Source organism: Oncorhynchus masou, chromosome 24, assembly GCF_036934945.1.
Source record: "Oncorhynchus masou masou isolate Uvic2021 chromosome 24, UVic_Omas_1.1, whole genome shotgun sequence".
NCBI classification, from domain to species: domain Eukaryota; kingdom Metazoa; phylum Chordata; class Actinopteri; order Salmoniformes; family Salmonidae; genus Oncorhynchus; species Oncorhynchus masou.
The window spans coordinates 16,102,370-16,123,157 of record NC_088235.1 but is presented as its reverse complement, the minus strand read 5'-3'; the positions used below and the strand labels follow the sequence as shown (position 1 = coordinate 16,123,157).

Here is a 20,788-nt window from a genome sequence, read left to right as displayed (position 1 = left end):
TGGTGGCTGCTGATGTCATGTCTCGAGAGTAGACTGTATTCATTGGTGGCTGCTGATGTCACGTCTCGAGAGTAGACTGTATTCATTGGTGGCTGCTGATGTCATGTCTCGAGAGTAGACTGTATTCATTGGTGGCTGCTGATGTCATGTCTCGAGAGTAGACTGTATTCCATGGTGGCTGCTGATGTCATGTCTCGAGAGTAGACTGTATTCATTGGTGGCTGCTGATGTCATGTCTCGAGAGTAGACTGTATTCATTGGTGGCTGCTGATGTCATGTCTCGAGAGTAGACTGTATTCATTGGTGGCTGCTGATGTCATGTCTCGAGAGTAGACTGTATTCATTGGTGTTTGCTGATGTCATGTCTTGAGAGTAGACTGTATTCATTGGTGGTTGCGGATGTCATGTCTCGAGAGTAGACTGTATTCATTGGTGGCTGCTGATGTCATGTCTCGAGAGTAGACTGTATTCCTTGGTGGCTGCTGATGTCATGTCTCGAGAGTAGACTGTATTCATTGGTGGTTGCTGATGTCATGTCTCGAGAGTAGACTGTATTCATTGGTGGCTGCTGATGTCACGTCTCGAGAGTAGACTGCATTCATTGGTGGCTGCTGATGTCATGTCTCGAGAGTAGACTGTATTCATTGGTGGCTGCTGATGTCACGTCTCGAGAGTAGACTGTATTCATTGGTGGCTGCTGATGTCACGTCTCGAGAGTAGACTGTATTCATTGGTGGCTGCTGATGTCATGTCTCGAGAGTAGACTGTATTCATTGGTGGCTGCTGATGTCATGTCTCGAGAGTAGACTGTATTCATTGGTGGCTGCTGATGTCATGTCTCGAGAGTAGACTGTATTCATTGGTGGCTGCTGATTTCATGTCTCGAGAGTAGACTGTATTCATTGGTGGCTGCTGATGTCATGTCTCGAGAGTAGACTGTATTCCATGGTGGCTGCTGATGTCATGTCTCGAGAGTAGACTGTATTCATTGGTGGCTGCTGATGTCATGTCTCGAGAGTAGACTGTATTCATTGGTGGCTGCTGATGTCATGTCTCGAGAGTAGACTGTATTCATTGGTGGCTGCTGATGTCATGTCTCGAGAGTAGACTGTATTCATTGGTGTTTGCTGATGTCATGTCTCGAGAGTAGACTGTATTCATTGGTGGCTGCTGATGTCATGTCTCGAGAGTAGACTGTATTCATTGGTGGCTGCTGATGTCATGTCTCGAGAGTAGACTGTATTCATTGGTGTTTGCTGATGTCATTTCTCGAGAGTAGACTGTATTCATTGGTGGCTGCTGATGTCATGTCTCGAGAGTAGACTGTATTCATTGGTGGCTGCTGATGTCACGTCTCGAGAGTAGACTGTATTCATTGGTGGCTGCTGATGTCACGTCTTGAGAGTAGACTGTATTCATTGGTGGTTGCGGATGTCATGTCTCGAGAGTAGACTGTATTCATTGGTGGCTGCTGATGTCATGTCTCGAGAGTAGACTGTATTCCTTGGTGGCTGCTGATGTCATGTCTCGAGAGTAGACTGTATTCATTGGTGGTTGCTGATGTCATGTCTCGAGAGTAGACTGTATTCATTGGTGGCTGCTGATGTCACGTCTCGAGAGAAGACTGTATTCATTGGTGGCTGCTGATGTCACGTCTCGAGAGTAGACTGTTTTCCATGGTGGCTGCTGATGTCATGTCTCGAGAGTAGACTGTATTCATTGGTGGCTGCGGATGTCATGTCTCGAGAGTAGACTGTATTCATTGGTGGCTGCTGATGTCATGTCTCGAGAGTAGACTGTATTCATTGGTGGTTGCTGATGTCATGTCTCGAGAGTAGACTGTATTCATTGGTGGCTGCTGATGTCATGTCTCGAGAGTAGACTGTATTCATTGGTGGTTGCTGATGTCATGTCTCGAGAGTAGACTGTATTCATTGGTGGCTGCTGATGTCACGTCTCGAGAGTAGACTGTATTCATTGGTGGCTGCTGATGTTATGTCTCGAGAGTAGACTGTTTTCCATGGTGGCTGCTGATGTCATGTCTCGAGAGTAGACTGTATTCATTGGTGGCTGCTGATGTCATGTCTCGAGAGTAGACTGTATTCATTGGTGGCTGCTGATGTCATGTCTCGAGAGTAGACTGTATTCCTTGGTGGCTGCTGATGTCATGTCTCGAGAGTAGACTGTATTCCATGGTGGCTGCTGATGTCATGTCTCGAGAGTAGACTGTATTCCATGGTGGCTGCTGATGTCATGTCTCGAGAGTAGACTGTATTCATTGGTGGCCGCTGATGTGAAAATATTGTTGGGGTCAGCATCCCATTAAGCAGCCAATGTAGTATTAAGCAGAAAATAACGTAGAAAGGGAAAATTGAAACAACTCCCTTCATCAGCATGGTCCAGGATGGATGAATATCTTCAATATGTATAATATTATTACGAAGCCTCTTTGGAAACTACAGAGAACTGTCAGATATTGAATTGACAGATCCTGATATTACAGAAACGGCACTGCGTCTATCTTTTGATTGTAACACACATATATATATATATATAGCATGTGTGTTCACCAAAATATGTTGTAACCGATTTAGAACTTTTGCTTTAGGTTCTGAAAACACATTTGTCTCGGCAGGAACACCCCCTCGGAGGTATGACAGGGAGATATATGGAGTGTTGGGACAGATTTTGCACTGACTTAATAAAACAAGGAACATCATGAACCCCAAAAATCTGGGGGGAACAATATATGTGAGGATGACTGGGGGTGGTCCAGAGGGGTGTGGTTTTTCAAACAACTGACACAGCTTTTTTCCTGCAATCTACAGCTATAATCATTGTGCTTAACTTTATGTAAAACAAAATATGTATATTTGTCCACATATCTAAGCATCCCTCTTGAGCATTCTGTATCATTCTGACTTTTTTTTAAGAAGCAAAAAATGCTTCTCTGCTAAGCTCTGGGTAAAATATATAAAGGAATGTGAGACTTATTCAGTACATTATTCAGGTCATTAATTCAGTGCGTTATCTCTTGCTTTTCGAACGTCTACCAACCAGGCATGCCAGGTAAGCTAGTAAGACAAGTTAGTTACTCTAACTTGATTGATAGACTGAAATGGCTTCTTGATAGCTAGTTATGAGGTTGGGAGATAGGTTCCCTATCTGGCCAATCTGACACAACTACAATTAGGGCTATCTTCTGTAAACCAGCCCTACCTTCTCACAACACAACTGATGGCTCAAACAAAAAACTTCCACAAAGTACATTCTTGCGCGTTCACAGTGATGTACTGTACCCTGAGAGCACTGTACTGTGTGTGGTGTGATGCCCACTCCCTGTACCCTGAGAGCACTGTGCAGTGTGTGGTGTGATGCCCACTCCTTGTACCCTGAGAGCACTGTGCAGTGTGTGGTGTGATGCCCACTCCCTGTACCCTGAGAGCACTGTGCAGTGTGTGGTGTGATGCCCAATCCCTGTACACCGAGAGCACTGTGCAGTGTGTGGTGTGATGCCCACTCTCTGTACCCTGAGAGCACTGTACTGTGTGTGGTGTGATGCCCACTCCCTGTACCCTGAGAGCACTGTGCAGTGTGTGGTGTGATGCCCACTCATTGTACCCTGAGAGCACTGTGCAGTGTGTGGTGTGATGCCCACTCCCTGTACCCTGAGAGCACTGTGCAGTGTGTGGTGTGATGCCCAATCCCTGTACACCGAGAGCACTGTGCAGTGTGTGGTGTGATGCCCACTCCCTGTACCCTGAGAGCACTGTGCAGTGTGTGGTGTGATGCCCACTCCCTGTACCCTGAGAGCACTGTGCAGTGTGTGGTGTGATGCCCACTCCTTGTACCCTGAGAGCACTGTGCAGTGTGTGGTGTGATGCCCACTCCTTGTACCCTGAGAGCACTGTGCAGTGTGTGTTGTGATGCCCACTCACGGTACCCTGAGAGCACTGTGCAGTGTGTGTTGTGATGCCCACTCCCTGTACCCTGAGAGCACTGTGCAGTGTGTGTTGTGATGCCCACTCCCTGTACCCTGAGCGCACTGTGCAGCGTGTGGGTGTTTACCTCTTTCAGACAACCCATAAAGTTGTTGCTAACAGGTGATCCAGGCAGGTCAGCCGTGCTCGGACTCCCGCCAACATAGAAAAAGTCGTCGGAGCCTAGCATGGTGTAGTCTTCTTGAGTATACCCTGTGGTGGTCAGTATCCCATCCACGGATATAGTTACCTAGACAACAAAGCACAGGGAAAGGACACGCTATTCTCTGATAGCCTATCAGAGCTCTCATTCCAGTGTTTTTTTGCCACATAATTGTTCTACTATAGATGTTTGGTAAAGATTGTAGAAACCCATTTTCATGTCTGTTTTTTTTTATTTTCTTGTTTTTGGTTTATTCTGTCCAGTTTAGGATTAGTAGTTTGAGAAGTAGATGTCTAGCCCTCCAAGGGAATGATAAAGTGAGTTAGCTAGGGAGTTATTTAGTTGCCCCAGACTAAGTGTGTTAGTAAGTTAGCCCCTACTGCAACTCAAAGTAATTTCAGCAGACACAAAAGTAGTGTTAGTAGAATGTTATCTAGGTTAGTTTTGCCAAGTTTACATATTAGTAAAAGTTCATCAGCAGTTTGTTTTCAGAAAAAAAATAACTATAGCGTGCAAGTGGGTTACATCTAGAAAGTAACAAGCAAGTAGAAGCCACAACCACGTGTTTAGCGTTTGGTTAATGACATACCAGAATTTCTTTTTTCAGAAATACAAAAGTAAGGCATTTTAGTATTTTCTTTTTGCATGCAAACACACAAAATAAACATTTCCCAAGATAGTGTTTGCTAATCGATTTAATCTGACACTTTGCGCTCGTGTCGGATGCATGCAGAAGCAGATGATGAAAAATCACCAGCAAGGACCAGAAGAAAAAGCACCAATGAAAACGACCGCTGCCCTGGACGAATAGTGGGTAGTATGAGCATGTGCAGCGCAACAGAGCAGCATTCAGAGTGCATGGGAAATACATCACTGGCTGAGCCAATGAGCATCCGGCCAGCCAGGCAGGAGACAGACATTGGTCCTCCTTTGATAACCACTGCTTGATGCAAAAGGCTTGAAACGTGTGATTGGACAGGATACATGAAGTGAAAATAACAGGAAGTGGTGAAATCCAACCAACGGATGAAAATAGTGTCAAAATAAAAAGGAGGTCAAAAGGTAAGCAGAAAGAGTACCAACCGCAGTTCCCCTTTTTTTGTTAATGACGTCTACAGTAAGAAAAGATAGAAAAGAAACACACGGCAAACCCAAACTAAGAAACAATTAGAATGATATCTACCGAACAATGGAGTTTGTTTACCATAGCGTGTCCAATGCCTGAGTGCTTTGTGGAAAAGGGGGGAGAAAGGAAATGAAAAACTGTCAACAGAATAACGATAGTTACTCAAAAAAGAGATGATGGTTAACTACCAAAAGTTAGCACATTGTTGTTGTTGTTAAAAATATATATTGGTTAGTAGTATGACACATTCCATGAATGACATGTTAGTTGTTTTTCAAAGCATGTTAGTAACATAGAGTAAAAAGGGGCAAAATAAGTTATTTTTACAAGAAAAAAAAAAACAGACTAAGGAAGACTAGTGAATATGCTCCCACAGTGGAAGTGAGCTAGCTCGTATTGGATCGCTCCATGAATCCCAATGGTCTACATGGGACTGTCCATGTAGACTGGACTGCCCTGGGTAGGCATCAACAACCCCACACCCCTCTGACATGGTATAACTGACAGAAAACAAATGGTTAATAAGAGAGAATGCCTAAAGCACATCAGTTGACCCTCTTTAACGAAAGTCCTTCAGATCGTTATTCTTTATCTTTGGATGCTTTGGGTTAATTATATAATCATTTTCATTGGACTATTTTCATGATTTTCAGGTTTTGGACCACGATTCCGACCAATCCCTGACGGTGGTCAGGATCTCATCTTACAGTGCTGTACCTCAATTTAGGTCTTATTGATGGACTTTAGGATCACTTTACTGCAATGAGACAAAGCAAAGAAGACCCTGACACAAAATGAGAAGGATAATGGAGATTGGATTCCCCTGTTGAGCATACACTTTCATTATGCATTCTTAATGTTTTGACAAATCAATTCAAATTTAACATTACTCAAATTATCTATACAATTTTTTGAAATCTCTTTGTCGGTGTGGTGTTTCAAAATAAACAATCCACTACCATGTGAGCAGGAACACATCTAGAGAGCTAGTGTGTTGTTAGGATGCTGTGAGCAGGAACACATCTAGAGAGATGGTGTGTTGGTAGGATGATGTGAGCAGGAAAAAATCTAGAGAGCTAGTGTTTTGGTAGGATGCTGTGAGCAGGAACACATCTAGAGAGCTGGTGTGTTGGTAGGATGATGTGAGCAGGAACACATCTAGAGAGCTAGTGTTTTGGTAGGACGCTGTGAGCAGGAACACATCTATAGAGCTAGTGTGTTGGTAGAATGTTGTGAGCAGGAACACATCTAGAGAGCTAATATGTTGGTGGGATGCTGTGAGCAGAAACACAGCTAGAGAGCTAATATGTTGGTGGGATGCTGTGAGCAGGAACACATCTATAGAGCTAGTGTGTTGGTAGGATGTTGTGAGCAGGAACACATCTAGATATCTAATGTGTTGGTGGGATGCTGTGAGCAGAAACACATCTAGAGAGCTGGTGTGTTGGTAGGATGCTGTGAGCAGGAACACAGCTAGAGAGCTAGTGTGTTGGTAGGATGTTGTGAGCAGGAACACATCTAGATATCTAATGTGTTGGTGGGATGCTGTGAGCAGAAACACATCTAGAGAGCTGGTGTGTTGGTAGGATGCTGTGAGCAGGAACACATCTAGATAGCTAATGTGTTGGTGGGATGCTTTGAGCAGAAACACATCTAGAGAGCTGGTGTGTTGGTAGGATGCTGTGAGCAGGAACACATCTAGAGAGCTAGTGTGTTGGTAAGGTGCTGTGAGCAGGAACACATCTAGAGAGCTGGTGTGTTGGTAAGGTGCTGTGAGCAGGAACACATCTAGAGAGCTGGTGTGTTGGTAGGATGCTGTGAGCAGGAACACATCTAGAGAGCTAGTGTGTTGGTAAGGTGCTGTGAGCAGGAACACATCTAGAGAGCTGGTGTGTTGGTAAGGTGCTGTGAGCAGGAACACATCTAGAGAGCTGGTGTGTTGGTAGGATGCTGTGAGCAGGAACACATCTAGAGAGCTAGTGTGTTGGTAAGGTGCTGTGAGCAGGAACACATCTAGAGAGCTGGTGTGTTGGTAAGGTGCTGTGAGCAGGAACACATCTAGAGAGCTGGTGTGTTGGTAGGATGCTGTGAGCAGGAACACATCTAGAGAGCTCGTGTGTTGGTAAGGTGCTGTGAGCAGGAACACATCTAGAGAGCTGGTGTGTTGGTAAGATGCTGTACAAGTGAAAGGAAAGCCATTATATTATGTACTTCCACCTATATGGCATAAAGCAAACTGTGTCGCTTGTAAACTGTGTTGCTTATATGCTTCTTAATTCAGTGGTTTACTTTTTTTTGGGGTGTAACTGTAGCAATCTTTCCAAGCTGTATTCTAACATAAAAATCTATCTGTGCGTGTTTTGTATTTTCAGTACAAATAGCATGTGTTAAGCAGCCAAAGGCCCAGAGGTCACCAAGGAGAAGGCTGATCCTCTAATAGTCAATAGAGGGTGTCCATTGTGGCCACAACTATAGAGGGAAAATAAATGGATGACTCAGAGATCAGCTTCTCTGAACAAAGTGACTTGGTCTTTCCACTATTGATGCCTCTGATATTCCATGCTCTGTCCTCTATCGATGCCTACCATTGGTCTATATGTGTCCCTCCTCAAATGCAGCACCACCTTCCTCATGTCTTATTACAGATCAAATCAAATTCAATCAAATGTAGCTCATCTAAACTAGTTTAATACTAAGTCTCCATGGCAGTCCCCCTCTGTACTGTTACCTGACGTAGATTCCTTGTAACTTTGACATCATGCCAATCATTGTCATTGAATTTCCCATTGACTGGTTCCACCAGAGCTTCAAAGGCTCCAGATCCCAAATTAATGACCAGCGATACAGCTCCGTTCTTCAGGGCCAGGTTGACGTAGTCTGCAGACTTCCCCGTGTGAAGCATCAGACCGTTCCTCTGTAACGTCTTGAAGGACAGGGTGATCTCGTCGCTGCTGCTCTGGATCGGGTTCAAGGACAGGTCGTAGCAGAAGAACTCGGATCCCTTGAAGGTCGCCACGTAGTCTTCTTTTCCTGTAAGATGACAAAAGAGAGAGAGAGATAGAGGCATTCAGTTTTACATCAGAAGTGAGGGAAGAGGAACAAGTCCTACATTTCCTGTAGCTCGGCTGCTTAGCTATCCACCTTAGAGGTTGCTGCCCTATGTACATGGAATCACTGGTCACTTTAATAATGTTTATATACTGTTTTACTCATGTCATACAGTATATATATTCATACTCTGGACTCTGACATTGCTCGTCCTAATATTTAGTATATATTTCTTAATTCCATTATTTTGCTTTTCGATTTGTGTGTATTGTTGTGAATTGTTCGATATTACTGCAATGTTGGAGCTAGGAACACAAGCATTTAGCTACACCCACAATAACATTGGATTAATATGTGTATGTGACCAATAACATTTGATTTGATGTAGCTGTACAGAATATAAAGGAAGATTTCAAAAAAGTTAGGCTACAACACTTGGCATTCAGTTTGGACTTGACTTGCGGTGATAAAATGGGATGATATGGCCATCTACAAAGAAAGACTGTTCTGTTAAAGGCTGGCTCTGTACAGTATTTACCAGAGTGCCTATATATTGGTCCTCCAATTTAATGCATTACGGATACTGACTGTAGCCTACCACATAGGTGGGATTGCATAAAAACCTTGTGACCTGCTACTCACGGTGCCCCAGAAAGCAACAGGAAGCCTTGTCTCAAGTTCTTACCTGTCTCTGAGTTAGTGTGGACCAGGTAGCGTGGACCAGGTAGTGTACCAACTTCAAGTTCTTACCTGTCTCTCAGTTAGTGTGGACCAGGTAGTGTACCAACTTCAAGTTCTTACCTGTATCTCAGGTAACGTGGACCAGGTAGTGTACCAGGTAGTGTACCAAGTAGTGTGGACCAGGTATTGTACCAACTTCAAGTTCTTACCTGTATCTCAGGTAGTGTGGACCAGGTGTGTGGACCAGGTAGTGTACCAACTTCAAGTTGTTACCTGTATCTCAGGTAGTGTGGACCAGGTAGTGTGGACCAGGTAGTGTGGACCAGGTACCATGGACCAGGTTGTGTGGACCAGGTAGTGTGGACCAGGTACCATGGACCAGGTTGTGTGTACCAGGTAGTGTACCAGGTAGTGTAGACCAGGTAGTGTACCAGGTAGTGTGGACCGGGTAGTGTGGAACAGGTAGTGTGGACTAGGTACATTGGACCAGGTTTTGTGGACCAGGTGGTGTACCAGGTAGTGTGGACCAGGTAGTGTACCAGGTAGTGTGGACCAGGTAGTGTACCAGGAAGTGTACCAGCTCGTGTGGAACAGGGAGTGTACCAGGGAGTGTACCAGGTAGTGTGGACCAGGTAGTGTACCAGCTCGTGTGGACCAGGAAGTGTACCAGCTCGTGTGGACCAGGTAGTGTACCAGGTAGTGTACCAAGTAGTGTGGACCAGGTATTGTACCAACTTCAAGTTCTTACCTGTATCTCAGGTAGTGTGGACCAGGTGTGTGGACCAGGTAGTGTACCAACTTCAAGTTGTTACCTGTATCTCAGGTAGTGTGGACCAGGTAGTGTGGACCAGGTAGTGTGGACCAGGTAGTGTGTACCAGGTACCAATGACCAGGTTGTGTGTACCAGGTAGTGTGGACCAGGTAGTGTACCAGGTAGTGTACCAGCTCATGTGGACCAGGTAGTGTACCAGGTAGTGTGGACCAGGTCATGCGTACCAGGTAGTACACCAGGTAGTGTGGACCAGGTCATGTGTACCAGGTAGTACACCAGGTAGTGTGGACCAGGTCATGTGTACCAGGCAGTGTATCAGGAAGTGTACCAGCGCATGTGGACCAGGTAGTTTACCAAGTAGTGTGGACCAGGTAGTGTGGACCAGGTAATGTGGACCTGGTGGTGGACCAACTTCAAGATCACTGTATATTTGCCTTGTTTAGGATTTTGCTGGAAATTCCTCAAAGTCACACATGCCTAAACCAATCAGAAGGTAGCGAATCTGTCACCAGAACTTCTGGTTTGGTTTATGCTTCACACTTTGAAGATGAAACCATTCAACTGTTACATCATAATACAATACAAATATGCACCATTGCTGTTCAAATGAAAACCCCCAAAACCCACCATTCCATTGGCAAAAAAAGCCTGGATTGTTTACATAACAGTGACTTGCGAAAGTATTCACCCCCCTCGTATTTTTTCCTATTTTGTTGCCTTACAAATGGAATTAAAATAGATTTGGGGGGGATTTGTATCATTTGATTTACACAACATGCCTACCACGTTGAAGATGCACATGTTTTATTGTGAAACAAACAAGAAATAACACAGAAAAACTAAAAACATGAGCGTCCATAACTATTCACCGCCACAAAGTCAATACTTTGTAGAACCACTTTTCACAGCAATTACAGCTGCAAGTCTCTTGGGGCAAGCTTGGAAAATCTAGCCACTTGAATTGTTGCCCATTCTTCAAGGTAAAACTGCTCCAGCTTCTTCAAGTTGGATGGGTTCCTCTGGTGTAGAGCAATCTTTAAGTCATATCACAGATTCTATATTGGATTGAGGTCTGGGCTTTGACTAGGCCATTCCAACACATTGAAATGTTTCCCCTTAAACCACTCAAGTGTTCCTTTAGCAGTATAATTAGGGTCATTGTCTTGCAGAAAGGTGAATCTCCGTCCCAGTCTAAAATCTCATGAAGACTGAAACAGGTTTCCCTCAAGAATTTACCTGTATTTAGCTACATCCATCATTCCTTCAATTCTGACCAATTTCCCAGTCCCTGCTGATGAAAAACATCCCCACAGCATGATGCTGCCACCACCGTGCTTCACTGTGAGGATGGTGTTCCCGGGGTGATAATAGGTGTTAGGTTTGCGCCAAACATAGTGTTTTCCTTGATGGCCAAAAAGCAACATTTTAGTCTAATCTGAGCAGAGTACCTTCTTCCATATGTTTGGAGAGTCACATGCATGCATTTTGGCAAACACCAAACGTGTTTACTTATTTTTCCATAAAGCCTAGCTCTGTGGCATGTTCAGCTTCAAGTGGTCCTATGGACAGATACTCCAATCTCCGCTGTGGAGCTTTGCAGCACATTCAGGGTTATCTTTGGTCTCTTTGTTGCCTCTCTGATTAATGCCCTCCTTGCCTGGTCCATGAGTTTTGGTGGGCGGCCCTCTTTTGGCAGGTTTGTTGTGGTACCATATTCTTTAAAAAAATATCATGAATTTAATGGTGCTCCATGGGATGTTCAAAGTTTAGAATATTTTTTTAGAACCCAACCCTGATCAGTACTTCTCCACAACTTTGTCCCTGACCTGTTTGGAGAGCTCCTTGGTCTTCATGGTGCCGCTTGCTTGGTGGTGCCCCTTGCTTAGTGGTGTTCCACACTCTGGGGCCTTTCAGAAAAGGAGTACTGTATATATACTGAGATCATGTGACACTTAAATTGCACACAGGTGGACTTTATTTAACTAATCATGTGACTTCAGAAGGTAATTAGTTGCACCAGATCTTATTTAGGGGCTCCGTAGCAAAGGGGTGAATACATATGCACTCATCATTTTTCAGTTGTTTAATAATATATTTAAAAACATTCATTTCACTTCACCAATTTGGACTATTTTGTGTATGTCCATTACATGAAATCCAAATAATAATCTATTTAAATTACAGGTTTAATGCAGCAAAATAGGGAAAGCTCCAAGGGGGATGAATAATTTTGCAAGGCACTGTAGCTGGCTCTGTTGTGTTTGTGAATGGAGAGGCAGTAATTGTATAATGGAGGAGTGAGTATTACGTTTAATTTTCTCAGTGCATGCAGAGACAGAGAGAGAGAGAGAGAGAGAGAGAGAGAGACAGAGAGAGACAGAGAGAGAGACAGAGACAGAGACAGAGACAGAGAGACAGAGAGAGAGAGAGAGAGAGAGAGAGAGACATAGACAGAGAGAGAGAGAGAGACAGAGACAGAGACAGAGAGAGAGAGAGAGAGAGAGAGAGTCTAATTACAAGTATTACAAAATGGGATGGGAGAGCGAGAAGAGGAGGGAGGAAAGGGGAAAAATGAGAGAAAGAGAGAGAGAAGAGAGAGAGAGAGAGAGAGAGAGAGAGAGAGAGAGAGAAGAGGAGAGAGAGGAGAGAGAGAGAGGAGAGAGAGAGAGATAGAGATAGAGAGAGAGAGAGAGAGAGTGAGAGTGAGTTCTATTCTGTGTCGGATTCACCAAAGCTCCATAATAAAATCAGTCCAATTCATTTTGCTGCTACACATTTTCAAGCTAATAAACTCATTGGAAAGCTGCCAGTTTTTGGTTCTCTTTTAGCCATGAAACATTCCAAGAGACAAGAGTTTAGCTGGTGAAGTTCCATGGAACAAAACAGTAAAAAAAATAAACTAAAGATGCCTGTGGACCCCCAGGAAGAACCTCAGGTTCTTCTTCAACTACGGGTTTATATGCACATGACATACATCCACTACACAGATGTCCATGCAGTGATACATAGACAGACAGAAAGACAGAAAGACAGACAGACAGACAGACAGACAGACAGACAGACAGACCCAATAAAGAAGGTACCTCTCCGGAGCAATATGTCAGGCCATTGATCCCTCTTTAAAAGTACTATTCTACACATCTGAGAACACTACAAGGGGCCGTTCGTCAGCCTGACTGGATATTGGCCCTTTGCTGGCTGTTCCTCTCTTTAAGCTTTAAGACTCGATCTCAAGCCCCTGAGCCTCCATCCTCAATCAGTATAAGTGAGTGACAGCTGTCCTCCCCTCACCCACCCCCAAACACACACACACCATTTCCTGCCTTTAACTTAGACCTAACAATCAGACCTCAGTTCTGTCTCCCTCTCTGGTGGCTTCTAACTCGGTTCGAGGTCTTCAGATCCCCCCTCATTGGGCCGTGTAGGTACCAGTTCTCAGACTCCGGCCCCTCCATCAGCCACAAGGTATTCTACAGCTGGCAAGAGTCCATTGTGCCTCACCTCCCATCAATCCTCGGAGGTTCTGCGAGGACATTCGAGGTGAAAGAGCAGCCGCACCTCCTCAACCTTTGCACCAGCTATCGTCATCGACAGCTCCATGGTGAGAAACATCTTGGTTCCCGGGGCAGAAACTCTGTGCTATCCTTGAGCATAAGTACAGGACATTACAAGGCTGCTTTCTACCGTTCTATGGCAGTTACCGAGGATTGACGCTGTCATAGTCCATGTGGGGTCAAACGAGATCAGGAGGGTTAGCTCGGAACTGCTGAAAATGGATTTTACAGAACTGATTCTAGCTCTGAAAGATTCCAAAAAGTGGCCAATAATTTCACGTCTTGGTTCCTGGATTCTGTCCACACATTTCAAGGCTTCTTTGAGACATTGACTTATCAATTACCCCATCCCAGCTCAGATAATCCCTACCATTGTGTCGCTGAGTTGTCGTAGTGCTGCATCAAATGTACATTGTCCCAGGATTGTTGGAAGTCATAATGTAAGCATCCTAATTTATGTCCCTCAAAATCCCCTGAATGCCTCTGTCGAGCTAATAACTACTGTATGCAGTAATCATGTGTCTATGAACCAGAGTTATACAGTTAGAGCCGAGGCGGTGTGCCCTAGTAGGAAGTCCACTGTGTGCAACTCACCCTGCACTATCAGCTCAAACATAAATATCACTGCCATGTCTACTTATGATAAGCCGCTTAGTAAAACAATCACAACAATCAAACATCCCAGATAAGTGCTAAAATATCCCACATTGACATATGTTGTCTAACTTCACTAGGGTAGGGGGCAGCATTTGGAATTTTGGATGAAAAGCGTGCCCAAATTAAACTGCCTGCTACTCAGGCCCAGAAGATAGGATATGCATATAATTAGTATATTTTGATAGAAAACACTCTAAAGTTTCCAAAACTGAAGTCCTATGAGTGTCATCTGATGAAGATAATTCAAGGTCAGTGATTAATTGTATCTTTATTTCTGGTTTTTGTGAAGGCTATATTTTGCTGGAAAATGGCTGTGCTTATTGTGGTGTGGTGGAGACCTAACATAATAATTTGTAGTGCTTTCGCTGAAAAGCCTATTTGAAATCGGACACTTTGGTGGGATTAACAACGAGAATAGCTTTAAAGTGATATCAGACACATGTATGTTTTAGGAATTGTAATCATGAGATTTCTGTGGTTTGAATTTGGCGCCCTCTATTTTCACTGGTAGTTGTTGTATTGATCCCGGTATCGGGATTGCAGCCATAACAGGTTAAAACATCTACAGAAAAGACATAAATGCCAACGGGGGTGGTGTTGCGGTCTATATTCAGAGCCACATTCCTGTTAAGCTTAGAGGGGATCTCATGTTAAATACTGTATAATATAAGTTATATGGCCTCACCTAAAGCCCATTCTTGTGGAAATCTGCTATAGACCACCAAGTTCTAACAGTCAGTATCTGGATAACATGTGTGAAATGCTTGATAATGTATTTGATACATTATCAAGCAGAGAGGTATATTTTCTGGGTGACCTAAATATTGAATGGTTTTCATCAAGCTGCCCACTCAAGAAAAAGTTTCAAATTGTAGCCAGTGCCTGCAACTTGGTTCAGTCAACCTACCAAGGTATTTACAAACAGCACAGGAATGAAATCGACATGTATTGATCATATCGTTACTAATGCTGCAGAAGTATGCTGTAAAGCAGTATTGAAATGCTTTGGATGTAGTGATCAAAATATGGTAGCCATATCTTCCAAAGACTGGACCTAATATTGTGTATAAGAGGTTCTACTAGAGGTGTTGTAGTGCTTCCTATGTTGATGATGTAAAAGATATGTCATGGTCTATGGTGTGTAATGAGAAGCAACCCAAAGCTGCACTTTATGTAATTGCTTACCTCAGTTAAATGCCCAATGGAATGTTGTGGAATTGAAAAACGTTATGGTTGAGAGGGAGGTGGGAAAAGGGAATGGCAAATAAGTATGCCGATTGGCAAACCTACTGCAAATTCAAAAATAATCATGTGACTAAACAAAACAAAAAGAAGAAGAAACTATACTATGAAACAAATCAGCCCTTAAATGAGATGTTGGCCAAAAAGGCAAACTCTGCTCCATCATTCATTGAATCAGATGGCTCATTCATCACAAAACCCACCAATATTGCCAACTACTTTAATTATTTTTTCATTGGCAAGATTAGCAAACTTAGGCATGACATACCAGCAACAAATGCCAAACCTACACATCCAAGCCAGGGCAGCAGGGTAGCCTAGTGGTTAGAGCATTGGGCTAGCAATTGGAAGGTTGCAAGTTCAAATCCCCAAGGTACAAATCTGTCATTCTGCCCCTGAACAGGCAGTTAACCCACTGTTCCTAGGCTATCATTGAAAATAAATTAAATGACTTGCCTAGTTAAATAAAGGTAATATAAATATTTAGTGGACTTTTATCCCTTCTTCTTCCCTTTCTTCATTATTGCTTGGTATTTAATGAAGTACTGCTGATTCAGCTTTAGCCTAGCGGCTGTTACAGAGTAGTGCACTTACATAGGAAATAGGGTGCAATTTGGGACGCATGATCTTTAGTCCTCCTGTGAGCTCCTGTTGTGTGTGTGCGCGTGTGTGTGTGTGTGCGTGCGTGTGTGCGTGTGTGTGTGTGTGTGCGTCCACAACAAAAATATTGGTCCCCACAAGGTCAAATGCTATTTCTATGGGGTTTAGGGTTAAGATTAGAATTAGGTTTGCCTAGTTAAATAAAGGTAAAATAAAAAAATTAAGTACAATTATCCAGATTATGAAACACAAGCATTGTAATTTTGAATTCCATAAATTATTGTTGTCTCTCAACAATGACAAGCCACCTGGGTTTCACAATTTGGATGGAAAATTACTGAGGATAATAGCGGACGATATTGTCACTCCTACAAGAATAGTAAAGCACCCTTTACTGCTCAAATAGCCAACCAATCATCCTGTTACCAAGTCATAGTAAACTTTTGGAAAAATGTTTGTTTGACCAGACACAATGCTATTCCATAGTAAATAAGTTAACAACAGACTTTAAGCACAGTTATAGGGAAGGGCATTCAACATGCACGGTACTTACACAAATGACAGATGATTGACTGAAATGTATTATAAAAAATAAAAACGTTGTGAGCTGTTTTGTTAAACCTCTGTGCGGCTTTTGACATTATTAATTTTTTTCCGCTGCTGGAAGAAAAATGTTGTGCTTAAATATTGTGGTTTGAGAGTTACCTGTCTAACAGGACACAGTGGGTGTTCGTTAATGGTAGAATCAGGCATTCCCCAGGGCAGCTGTCTAGTCCCCTTACTCTTAAAAATCTTTACTAATGACCTGCCACTGGCTCTGAGTAAAGCCTGTGTGTCTATATATGCAGATGACTCAACACTATACACTTTAGCTACTACAGTGAGTGAAATCACTTAACAAAGAGATGCAGTCAGTTTCAGAATGGTGGCAAGAAATAAGTTAGTCCTTAATATTTCAAAAATGAAAAACATTGAATTTGGGACAAATCATTCACTAAACCCTAAACCTCAACTAAATCTTAAATAATGAATAATGTGGAAATTGAGCAAGTTGAGGAGACTAAACTGCTTGGAGTAACCAAAAATGGTCATGGTCAAAACATATTGATGCAACAGTAGCTTAGATGGGGAGAAGTATGTCCATAATAAAGTGTTGCACTGACTTCTTAACAATGTTACCAACAAGGCAGGTCCAACAGGCCCTTGTTTGTCGCACCTAGACTACTGCCCAGTTGTGTGGTCAGGTGACACAAAGAGGGACTTGTGAAAATTTCAACTGGCCCAAAACAGGGCAGCATTGCTGGCCCTTAAATGTACACGGAAAGCTAACATTAGTGATATGCATGTCAATCTCTCCTGGCTCAAAGTTGAGGAGAGATTGACTTCATCACTACCTGTTTTTGTAAGAATTATTGACATGTTGAATGCACTGAGCTGTTTAAACAACTAGTACACAGCCCCCAAGTCCAGAACAGAATATGGGAGGTGCACAGTACTAGATGGAGCCATGACAACATGGAACTCTTCCACATCAAGTAACTGATGCAAGCAGTAGAATCAGATTTCAAAAACAGATAAAAATACAATTTATGGAACAGCGGGGACTGTGAAGAGTCACACACACAGGTACAGACACACACATGCAAACACACAACATACACACTTTACACACACATACAGCTGGATTGTGTTGTAGTAGAGTAACATATTGTGAAATATGTTGTTAAATGTATTTTTATGTTTAACATTTGTATTATAATGTATACTACAGCCTTAATTTTTGTCCAGGAAGAGTAGCTGCTGCCTTAGCAGGAACTAATGTGGATCCTTAATAAATACAAATACTGTGTGTGTGTGTGTGTGTGTGTGTGTGTGTGTGTGTGTGTGTGTGTGTGTGTGTGTGTGTGTGTGTGTGTGTGTGTGTGTGTGTGTGTGTGTGTGTGTGTGTGTGTGTGTGTGTGTGTGCGAGCATTATGAGGCAGTGAGGTACATTAGCAGGCCAGTTGAGGTACGGTAGGCAGACCATTTGAGGCAAGGTAAGCACACCAGTTGAGGTAAGGTAAGCAGACCAGTTGTGGTAAGGTAGGCACACCAGTTGAGGTAAGGTAAGCACACCAGTTGAGGTAAGGTAAGCATACCAGTTGTGGTAAGGTAAGCACACCAGTTGTGGTAAGGTAAGCACACCAGTTGAGGTAAGGTAAGCAGACCAGTTGTGGTAAGGTAAGCACACCAGTTGAGGTAAGGTAAGCACACCAGTTGAGGTAAGGTAAGCAGACCAGTTGTGGTAAGGTAAGCACACCAGTTGAGGTAAGGTAAGCACACCAGTTGAGGTAAGGTAAGCAGACCAGTTGTGGTAAGGTAAGCAGACCAGTTGTGGTAAGGTAAGCACACCAGTTAAGGTAAGGTAAGCACACCAGTTGAGGTAAGGTAAGCAGACCAGTTGTGGTAAGGTAAGCACACCAGTTGAGGTAAGGTAAGCATACCAGTTGAGGTGTGCTTCAGAATCGTGTCTAGGAGTCGTGTCTATAATGTTACCCTATTCCCTTTATAGTGCACTACTTCCGACCAGCGCTCCCTATATAGTCTGTCTGAAATAGCAACATACTCTCTTAGAATAAAAGGTGCTATCTTGAACCTAACAGGATTCTTCGGCTGTCCACAAAGGACAGCACTATGAATAACCCTTTCTGGTTTCAAGTAGAATCATTTTAGTTCCAGGTGGAACCCTTTTGAGTTCCATGTAGAACATTTTACACAGAGTGGAACCCAAAATGGCTTTACCTGAAACCAGAAAGTTTTTTTTACATGGAACCAAAAAGCATTATCCTATGGGGACAGGAGTATAGGGCAAAAATAGTGCACTGTATTGGGAATAGGGTACTATTTCAGACAGACTAGTATTTTGATTTATTGATAAAGGCAAATATTTAATAACCCATATCATTGTAGGTGGCAGTCGCTATTCTCATTATCAATGCTTGGTTGGATTGAAGCTGAGCCCTGTGGAGCGTTGCACATATTGATTGGGCTGTGTTTGAACAATTACCTGCTATTCAGATCCTATTAGGTTCACAAGAAGTGTAATAGGCATGATAGCGCAGTTAAAGGACCAGGGGAGGGTAAAATGGCCTAGCAGTCAGTCACTCTGCTGATCAACTGGTAATGTGGGGCTGGATCCATGGCCTAGCAGTCAGTCACTCTGCTGATCAACTGGTAATGTGGGGCTGGATCCATGGCCTAGCAGTCAGTCACTCTGCTGATCAACTGGTAAAGTGGGGCTGGATCCATGGCCTATCAGTCAGTCACTCTGCTGATCAACTGGTAATGTGGGGCTGGATCCATGGCCTAGCAGTCAGTCACTCTGCTGATCAACTGGTAAAGTGGGGCTGGATCCATGGCCTAGCAGTCAGTCACTCTGCTGATCAACTGGTAATGTGGGGCTGGATCCATGGCCTAGCAGTCAGTCACTCTGCTGATCAACTGGTAAAGTGGGGCTGGATCCATGGCCTAGCAGTCAGTCACTCTGCTGATCAACTGGTAATGTGGGGCTGGATTCATGGCCTATCAGTCAGTCACTCTGCTGATCAACTGGTAATGTGGGGCTGGATCCATGGCCTAGCAGTCAGTCACTCTGCTGATCAACTGGTAATGTGGGGCTGGATCCATGGCCTATCAGTCAGTCACTCTGCTGATCAACTGGTAATGTGGGGCTGGATCCATGGCCTAGCAGTCAGTCACTCTGCTGATCAACTGGTAAAGTGGGGCTGGATCCATGGCCTAGCAGTCAGTCACTCTGCTGATCAACTGGTAATGTGGGGCTGGATCCATGGCCTAGCAGTCAGTCACTCTGCTGATCAACTGGTAAAGTGGGGCTGGATCCATGGCCTAGCAGTCAGTCACTCTGCTGATCAACTGGTAATGTGGGGCTGGATCCATGGCCTATCAGTCAGTCACTCTGCTGATCAACTGGTAATGTGGGGCTGGATCCATGGCCTAGCAGTCAGTCACTCTGCTGATCAACTGGTAAAGTGGGGCTGGATCCATGGCCTAGCAGTCAGTCACTCTGCTGATCAACTGGTAATGTGGGGCTGGATCCATGGCCTAGCAGTCAGTCACTCTGCTGATCAACTGGTAAAGTGGGGCTGGATCCATGGCCTAGCAGTCAGTCACTCTGCTGATCAACTGGTAATGTGGGGCTGGATCCATGGCCTAGCAGTCAGTCACTCTGCTGATCAACTGGTAAAGTGGGGCTGGATCCATGGCCTATCAGTCAGTCACTCTGCTGATCAACTGGTAATGTGGGGCTGGATCCATGGCCTAGCAGTCAGTCACTCTGCTGATCAACTGGTAAAGTGGGGCTGGATCCATGGCCTAGCAGTCAGTCACTCTGCTGATCAACTGGTAAAGTGGGGCTGGATCCATGGCCTAGCAGTCAGTCACTCTGCTGATCAACTGGTAATGTGGGGCTGGATCCATGGCCTAGCAGTCAGTCACTCTGCTGATCAACTGGTAATGTGGGGCTGGATCCATGGCCTAGCAGTCAGTCACTCTGCTGATCAACTGGTAAAGTGGGGCTGGATCCATGGCCTAGCAGTCAGTCACTCTGCTGATCAACTGGTAATGTGGGGCTGGATCCATGGCCTAGCAGTCAGTCACTCTGCTGATCAACTGGTAATGTGGGGCTGGATACATGGCCTAGCAGTCAGTCACTCTGCTGATCAACTGGTAAAGTGGGGCTGGATCCATGGCCTAGCAGTCAGTCACTCTGCTGATCAACTGGTAATGTGGGGCTGGATCCATGGCCTAGCAGTCAGTCACTCTGCTGATCAACTGGTAAAGTGGGGCTGGATCCATGGCCTAGCAGTCAGTCACTCTGCTGATCAACTGGTAATGTGGGGCTGGATCCATGGCCTAGCAGTCAGTCACTCTGCTGATCAACTGGTAAAGTGGGGCTGGATCCATGGC

General features: G+C 44.1%; 1 protein-coding gene across 1 annotated transcript in view; it reads right to left on the bottom strand.

Moving 5' to 3' along the window:
- The window catches only part of LOC135511864 (neurexin-1a-like), a 918,691-nt gene that overhangs the window by 646,379 nt on the left and 251,524 nt on the right, over positions 1-20,788 (bottom strand). The window contains exons 6-7 of the mRNA XM_064933362.1: positions 7,998-8,299; positions 4,069-4,230 (exon numbers count right to left, since the gene is read on the bottom strand). Of these exons, the coding sequence (XP_064789434.1) occupies positions 4,069-4,230; positions 7,998-8,299 (464 nt within the window). The remainder of the gene's footprint in view (positions 1-4,068; positions 4,231-7,997; positions 8,300-20,788) is intronic.